This window comes from Rosa chinensis, chromosome 2 (genome assembly GCF_002994745.2).
Source record: "Rosa chinensis cultivar Old Blush chromosome 2, RchiOBHm-V2, whole genome shotgun sequence".
Taxonomy (NCBI): domain Eukaryota; kingdom Viridiplantae; phylum Streptophyta; class Magnoliopsida; order Rosales; family Rosaceae; genus Rosa; species Rosa chinensis.
Window position 1 is genome coordinate 51836794 of NC_037089.1, and position 9078 is coordinate 51845871.

At 37.3% G+C, this 9078-nt stretch overlaps 1 protein-coding gene across 1 annotated transcript; it reads right to left on the reverse strand.

Moving 5' to 3' along the window:
- Positions 1-6715: 6715 nt before the first annotated feature.
- LOC112188894 lies at positions 6716-8854 on the reverse strand. Its single transcript, XM_024328122.2, has 2 exons — positions 8495-8854; positions 6716-7086 (listed from the first exon to the last, which is right to left on the reverse strand). Exons 1-2 carry the CDS (start codon positions 8735-8737, stop codon positions 6901-6903), a joined length of 429 nt encoding a protein of 142 aa, XP_024183890.1. The 5' UTR covers positions 8738-8854; the 3' UTR covers positions 6716-6900.
- Between the last annotated feature and the right edge of the window lie 224 nt (positions 8855-9078).

Sequence of the window (9078 nt, forward strand, 5' to 3'; positions counted from 1 at the left end):
ATTAGATCAAAATTGAAAGTACATGGGTGTTTTTTATGAAATTAGAAGTGCAGGGACTGAATTGATTTTGGACCTAAATCACAGGGTAGTAACCAGTATTTAGCCCTTAGTTTAACATGTCTCATCTTTGCTTCTCCTAACTCGTAGTCTCAGCCTCTCTACTTTCAAATGCAAGTATGTATTTATTTCTTTTCCAACTTCTCATTACAACTCAATAGATTGATAGGATCTTAAATTGATGCTCTCACTTAATCTATAGCTCCTAGTTTTAGTTTCTACTCTTTACAAGTAATCTATTAAACTGTATATCAAGGCCAGGACTAACTCAATAGCTGAGTAAGTTAGTGTCGCTTTAGTTTATCAAGTCTCCATATGAAATCTAGTTACATGGATTGAATTTGCAAAAAGGCTAATCTTCTTATAGGAGTCTGTTATGAATGACTAATACATTTGCTTGCTAACCTTCTTCTATCAGCGCCTGAAGATTTTCATGTCATGATCACCTCTGCACATTGAAGACTGTGTAATTTTTTGCCTCAAAATCGTCTCGGCCGAAATGAGGGCGGAGGGACTTACGTTGAATCGTCCTTCTGAAATTACGTGGGCGTGCCAACTAGCGGCCGAATGGCTGAGCGAGGTTCAGATATGATTTGCGCTTGGTATCTAACTTCTTATCAAATGATTATTGGCTGAGGAAGGAACCCTCTCAGCTGTTAGGTTCTAAAGCCTTTGTTGCAAGGACTACGGTTAGGCGTCAATTCTGACCAGGATATTCTATCACGTTCACTTATTGGGTAAACTCAAACGTTCGGGTGACAAGCAAGAGATTTATCAAGTGAAGGTACTCGCTAATCACGGTGAAGACGAACGTGAAGTGGACTCGGTTGTCAAAGCGTTGTGAGATGATATGTGTGTGAACAGCGAATCGCATCGATCCAATCCGGATTGGCCGAAAGAGATCAATGAATGAGAATTCTACATTATGAACTACTCCTAAGTGCGATAAGTGAAGTGCATATAAAATAAATGAACAAGAAAGTAAAGTTCTTGGAATGTAAAGTACTGAATTGAAGCTAATAACTAAAAATGAAAACAAGTTGTACAAGTTGAATCGAAGGCAAAGTACCTATGAGATAGCAAGAGAAAAGTTTGTGAGTAAAAGTTGTATATTGATTTGTTTGTATGGTGTAGGACCTTTTACAATGAGTTTAAAGCTCCTATATATACATATCCAAACCTAGGCTAACTTGCTCTCTAAGACGTGGAATTCAAGTAGGATTCATCTTCCTTTTTTGGGTTGATTCATCCATAAATGTTATGATTCGGCTGATATCTAGAATCTTCACAATTGAAATCCTTAATTGATTTGAACTCTTTCCTTGTGAGGATTCCTTCCTTGAACGGACTCCTCGACCAATGTTTGTCAGTTAGGCTTGGCCGAGCATATCTGAGCTCCTTCTCGGCCCATCTGCGTAGTTACTCATTTGAACTTGAATTTTCTAACCATGTAACCGTGTGATCCACTTTCATCATCTTTTGTGTTGTTCGACATAAAATCTCAAACCTCGGCCGAGTGATTGAACGATGTCTTTATTTCAGACCCAAAACTCTAATCTCGATCAAGTGACCAAACAATGCCCAGTCATACGACTCAAAACTATAATATCGATTGAGTGACCAAGAAACTCTGATTTCGGTCAACACCTTCATTTCGGCCATATGACGTAAATTCTATATTCTCGGTCGACCTAATGCTTATTTGACTAATTTCCTCATCTTAGCTGAATGGCCAATTAATTTCATTCTCAGCCGAATGATCGAGTGACTTCATTCTTGACCCTTACATAATCTCAGCCAAAATTCTCTCTAATCCAACAGTGAGAGCTTAGTAGGTCGATGTGTAAAAAACAGGTGCAAACAGTAATGTCTGGGGGAATTTCATATTATCACCCCCCAGGATATAATCATTCCTCTTCTTTCTTAAGCCGCAACTCCTCAAAAGGTAAATTCGTTTGTTTGAACATGTCAATTTCAATTTGTAGTGGAACATAGTCTTTTTTATGTTGGATTTGATATCTGGTTTGCTAATCTCAGCAGCTCAAGATCTCCATGGAATATTGGAAAGGTGGAAGCCTGGAATCTCATCGGATGTGACCTATTTCAGTCGGCCAAATTGAAGTGTCTTTCTTGTTACTAAGTTCATAATGCTGAGGATTTGACATCCTTAATTAAGAAACTTCAACTCATTTCATTGATCACTTCTATTGTTCATATCCAGCTTCTGAAGAGGTATATTTGGCATTTATTCTATCCTCCTCTTCGAGTTATATATATAAATATATATATATATAAATATATATATATATATATATATATATATATATAGGGGAAGGTTCTGAAGAGGACGTCCGCAACCCAGAAAAAATGCGGACGTCCCTCCTCCGGTGACAAGAAGGCGGCGATGGCTATGCTGCAGTTGCCGGACGACCCCCTGGACATCCCAGACTGCGTCACCATCCAGGCGGAGGCTCAGCTGATTGGATTCTCAGCGATGCGCGGCGAGCTCTCTGGAAACCATGGAAGCTCATCGAGCTCCACTTCGAACCCTTTGTCAACGAGTCCAGCAGCTTCTGAACTGCTCCACATCGTGGCTTTGTTCCGTCCGGCAGCAGAAACGCCGCCGTTGAAACTTGATTGAGCCCGGAGGAGGGACGTTCGCACTTTTTCTGGGTTGCTGACGTCCTCTTCAGAACCTTCCCCTATATATATGATAGGAGCATTTTAATGCGACGTTTTAACTGCATTTCCCTACATTTTCTGCGCCATTTCCTTGGAAAAATCTCTATTTGGGAAAGTTTCCGTTCTTTGATTGGGAAAGTTCCTTATTGTAGAAAGTTTCCATTTTTGTAGTTTCCATTTCTCATTTTAGGAAAGTTTCTATTTTTCATTTTTAGTAAGTTTCTATTTTTCATTTTTAGTAAGTTTCTATTTTTCATTTTTAGAAAGTTTCTAATTTCAGGACCTCTGAGCTAAAAAGTGGAAATGAACGCACGAATGGAAAGAGGAGCTTGCGAACATCAAGACGAACGAATATGAGAGAAAAAGGGCCACACAATTGAGCAGAAATGAAGAAATAAGCTTTCCTAATCTAACCAGGAAATCCTGTGAAATGGAGGAAGGCTTCCCTAGCAAGTTTCCAACACAACCATGAAAAAGAAATGGAAAAATAATGTGTTTTGCGTTGGAAGATGAGAAGGCTTGAAGATGAAGCAACGAAGCCCAAGAACTCTATGGATTTTCGGCAAAATGGATCAAGGCCCATCAAAGCCCATGATATTAGGGTTTGTGACGCGAAACCCTAACCCTAGGGATGTGTTGCCGTGAAAACCAAAAGGAGGAGAGACAAAGTGGCGTGAAAATCCAAGAGAGAATAAAAGATTACGCAAGAGATTTTCTAGGGTGAAGTTTATGGAAAGAAAAAGTGTGGACATCAAGAAAAGCACCAAATGGCGTCTAGATTCATTCCTAGAAACCCTAAGCATGTTTTGGCCGAAATATCAAGAAGAAAATCAGAAAATATTCAAGGAATTTCGGCAAGAATATATTAGGGAATCTTCTTGGAGTTTTGTGATTGGTTGGATGACACACTAGGGCTTATTTGGCAAATTCTCATTGGTGGAAGGCATGTGGAATTATTAATTTAATTCCTTGAAAAATAAAACAGAAATTCACGGCTTGGAGGCCAAGACTTGCCGTTCCCTATATATATACTACACCCTAGACGTTTCAAATATACCACCTTACAATTCAGAAAATTCTCTCTACGCGCGAAAGCTCTCTCCATTCTCTAGTTCAACCTTTGGCATTTTCAAGCAAGGAAGGAAGAAGCAAGGACTAGGCCGTGAGCATCTCCACCATTCCACCTTGAAGCCGTGTACTTTGAAGCTTGCTTTCAAGTTTCATTTGTTCATCATTCAAGTTATTCATCCATCTCTCCATTCACGGTGTAATTCAACCTTCTTTCTTGTAATCACTTTTGATTCTCCTTATTTGATTTCGTTGGAAGTTGTTCTAGTTAACATTGATGTTTGAACAAGGTTTATATTCTGAAATTTTATGATTGAATAAAGGATTTCGAATTCTATGTTGTGATTCCAAAGTTGCTTATGTGTGATTGTTCGATTGAATTTGCTTTATAGATAACTTTTGTATTTTAATCTTATGTGGTTCGAAACACTTAGGGTTTTGATATGAATGGTGCTAGATTTAAGAACATGATTCAACTTTTTGTGTTATGAACTTAAATTAAAAGTAGTAAAGGTTTTGGACAAAAATCAAATTCAATTGAAGAGGATTGCAATTAGGTGAACTTATTCATACTAAGTTGTACACTTGAGTTGATAGCCTTTCTATGTGTTTCATGCGTTAAACATGTCATGATTGACTAGCTTTCTAGGGCTTGATTACATGTTTGATAGGATTAGTCTATGTGCTTTCACTTAGATTAATTAGCATTGAAAAGTAAAATATGGGAAATCGTTTGCTTTCGAATGTTTCACATGATCAACTCCTTTCACATGACTTGGAAGAACAATGTAGGGTTCATTCGAATTCAATGATAAACTTAGTTTTGATCTTTGTTTCTCACATTTCATTCTTGCATTTGTGTTTTTGTTTATACTTAGTTTTAATTCTTGTTTTTAATTTTCGAAAAACCAAAATCCTAAAACCCCCTAAATCATAAATTATGTTAATATTGTGTAAATATTATACTTTGTTTTATTTTAATTGTTTAAATTGTCCTACAATGACAGGTGTACCCACAATCCCCGAAATAGAACGATCCCTACTTGCTTATACTACTAATGATAATTGAAGGGTTAAATTATATGCTTGCTTTGAGCGTATCAATATATATATATATATATATATATATATATATATATAGAGGGCTTCCACTAAGGGATCCCTCTTTTTGGTCTTTTCTAGGGATAGGCATTAGACCAACTTTTAGATCATATTTTCATATCTTAACCGTTCAGTTTTTAGGTCCTAATGTATAGATCACTTCTGCAAATTTTCAGCCAAATTGGTGATTGTTAAGGCATCAAAAACTGCAATTTACACGAATAGACCGAATCTGTCGAACAGGAACCGTTCGTGTTTATAATGGTAAATTGCAGTTTTGGATGCCTTAACGATCATCAAATTTGCTAAAAATTTGCAGAAGTGATCTATACATTAGGACCTAAAAACTGAACGATTAAGATGTGAAAATATGATCGAAAAGTTAGTATAATGTCTATCCCTATAAAAGACCAAAAAAAATGATCTCTCACTAGAAGGGCCCTATATATATATATATATATATATATATATATATATATGCGCACCCACTTAGCACTTGTGGTATTCTGTTTTCAGGGAGTGTTCTGAGTAGTTGCTATGTGCTTGAATGAGTTTGCTTCAGTTAAGTTATATAACGGCTAGGTCAACTAAGCTATAGTTCCTACTCACTATTACTTTAGTGGAATTGTGAAAGCATACTGAATTTCTGTTTTGGCATACATATTAGAGACAACGCAGAAAACGAGATGATCCTCGAAGAAATACTGAATGCCTACTACCATATCCAAACCTGGAATACTTACATATTGGAAACTACAACGCCACCAAATTAATGCCCCATTGTCTCTGAATAATTTGAAAAGGCTTGAATTCTCATGTTGGGGGTATATATGAAGTCATGCCTCTTTCGGCTTGGAGAATGGCGGTGTCCTTTGACTCTGGTGCAATATTTGAAGATTTCTGTTGTGAAACAGGTGGGAGTTGAGTTACTGATTGAAGAATCATCATAATCATCTTCATCTTCTTTTTTGGTTCAAATTTGAAACAGTTTAGCTTCGTCATCTTGCAGGAGTGGGAAGGAATTGCAGGTGGGTCTTGGTGGAGTGGAGAGGTTGATTCTCAAATTAAAACACCTTTGCAAATTTGAGGATTATAGCTTGCCTAATTCTTAGGCAAAGTTGCCGAAAAAGAGGAAACGAGGAGGGGCTCAACATTTCTCACATCCTAAACATCCAAATTGATAATGAGTTTGTACAAACAGACGGAGTTTGGATCCTTCAAGAAGCTGGTGAAACCGTGCCCTTGATTAATTACTTCATCATCAACTCATACATCTCAATCTTCTTCCTGGTAATAGAGGAGCAGATCAACCAATAATTACAGTAGCAGTGTGGCACCACCCTACAAACGGAAGATGTCTTTATATAATTTGAGAAGGCTTGCCTTCAATGAATGGCATGGTGGTTTATGTATGTGAATCTGTACCTCTATTGGCCAAATTGGTGTCCTCTGAATATATCACTACACTTCTGTTTACAAGGAATCTGAGAAGGGTAAGAGTTGAGTCTAGGATTGATACAATTATCCCTAACTTAATCTGTAGTTAGGTAGTCCATGATTGATTGTCATTGTCTAAGAAAAATGCTAAGCAAAATGAAATGGCTCACCCTTAAACCATTAGATTACACTTGTGATTGAGATTTTACGAACTTCACAAAACTTTACCAAAAACAACTTTAGAGAAGCCAGATCCGTTATGTAGTATGAAGTTATGAAAAACAGATTACATTGCACAAGATATCAATAAAATGTTTTGTAGCAGAAAAAATGAGGATGAAACCCAAAATAATAATGAAGGCCAGACGAATGAGAAACAATACATTCTCTAGTCACCTACTTCATCTCATAGCACATCTCAGTTATTCTACAACCATTGGCAACTCTTTCAGAGAACTATGATTTCTCTTCAATCTTGTAAATTTTTCAAAGGGATCATTTCTTTCTTATTTACAAAGAGAAGATGAAGAAATCTAAAGGACCACGTACATAGCTTCATCCATGTGCACTACTTTGCTTGATCAGAAGTAAAGTAGCTAGAATGACAGGAGTGAATATCATAATAAGAGCCAGTATGACGTTGGGTCTGGCTATCTCAGGAAAAACTATGCTGCCATACTTTATTACAGCTCCACCCACAATGGAACCAGCTAGCACCTTCCCCAGATATTCCAAATCCTTCTGTTCACACGAAACAAATCATTTAAAATATTATCAGATCATGGGTATGTTTGAAGAGCCATTGCATTATCAAATATCAAAAGATAGATTGCCTTTTTAACTAAATGGACTCATACATCCAGCCCAGTTATTGCAGACATGAATCATCTCAGTTGATATCCTGAATGCTTAAATCAATGCAATTTGAAATCATAAACCATATAAAGAAATCAATAACGTATTACTACTTTGATAAACAAGTCAAGCTGGTAATAGCACTCTAATCATTTATTGTATAGAATGAGAAATATTGACATGGATGGAGTGGAAAACTTTCAGAAGATTTGGAAGGCTACAAGCGCATAACTGCTTCTTGTTACGAGTCAAAAAAGGGGGAGATCTTCAGATGAAAACTAGACTGTTATAAGGACCAACAATTCATATTCATAATGCTAACAAAACCATCATGCCGTTTAACTGAGTATAAATTTATAGAAGACACAGACCTGTAATGCAGAAACTGAAGCTACATTTTATTTTATATTTCATCCTTTTCTGATAGAGCGAAGTACCAAAGAAAACTTTAACAAAATTTAATTATTTGCAAACCCTTATGACTGTACATGGACAGTACATATTTCATACTAAAACCATGATCCCGCAAAGTCTAAACCCATATGAGATACAAACGATTGAAAGGAGTATTCTTTTATTGAATGACGCCAAAGAAACTCCATGTTTTACTATTGTCACTGACTCATACACATTCTCAGCCTGGATTGGGGTGTTTCTGTTTGAGCCGTATAAGAAGAAATGTTTATAATCACTTTATATAGGGGTTTGAATCCCTCCTCACCCACAACCGGCCAGAAAGGGAAGGACGGTCCTGAATAGCTGCTTTTAAAAGGGTTTACCCATCACAACGACTATCATAAGTTACTAGGAAAGGGTTTCCACTTCCTGTGTAAATGTTATTCAGAAAGGACTATGCAAACAACAGCATCTCCCTGTGTTTCTAGTGATTTGGTGCATCCTATCTACAGTGATCACTAATCAGCTTCATATAGATGAAGAAACTATTAATCGACAACATAGCTGCCCAGCCAAGCTACTTGATTAACCTTAAAAAAAACTCTCTTTGACCAAAATTCCCCTGCAGATCCAAGATTCTAGAATCACTGCAATGTCTTCCAAACTTTTTGTGACTCTCTCAATCATGTATTCTATACGACTCTCGTGCACAACTCTTATATCGATGGTCAAAATTATCTTATGCATGACTTTCTCTGTTGCCACTAATCCACGCATACCATATTGAATTCCTTATCCAAACTATTCCGACTGACATATATAATCTAAGGATCCAATCAAAGCCAAGCATAGCAATGCGAGACGGAGAAAAACAAAAAACCTAAAAAGAGAAAGTTACCCGAGAGTTGAAACCGGTGGCGTTGTTAACGATGCCTGAATTCTCTTCTGCTTCTTCTTCTTGTCGTCTGCGAGGGTCAAGAGCTCGGATGGGAAAAGACCCTTTGGCCGCCATGGAAGAGAAGCAATGTGGGATGTGGATGGCAGCTTTTGAAGAGGCCATGAAGTTGTTTGCAGGCCCAGAAGAGGGAGAGTACCGGAGGAGGAGGGCTCCTGAAGCTGCTGCTGCAGTTGCCGCCGCCATATTCTATCCTGTTAACTGTTTACTGTTGACGCCAACCGCCTCCTCTCACAGCGTCCAAGCATTCTGGGAGTTTAAATGCCAAGTCTCGTTTTTGATTGGCTTAATTTGCTCAGTCATGGCCTTACGGGGTTTGAGGGATCAAGGTTTTTATCTTTAATTTTAATAATCTTTCATATTTTTGATTTTTTTTAATTTAACAGATTTATTTTATCTTGTTTTCGAATTGGGAAAATTTCATAAACAGTACACTAAATAAAGGTCACTAATAATTCATATACCTAAAGTTCTAAACCAAGCATTTCGGTACACGAAATCTGAAACTCGACCCACTATCAGTACAT

What these genes read in the sequence shown, in the direction of transcription:
- LOC112188894 (XM_024328122.2), bottom strand. Translation starts at nt 8,737, where the DNA reads ATGGCGGCGGCAACTGCAGCAGCAGCTTCAGGAGCCCTCCTCCTCCGG. An exon ending in CCACCGGTTTCAACTCTCGG is followed by an intron (nt 7,087 to 8,494) that starts GTAACTTTCTCT and finishes TCGTGTGAACAG; the next exon opens with AAGGATTTGGAATATCTGGG.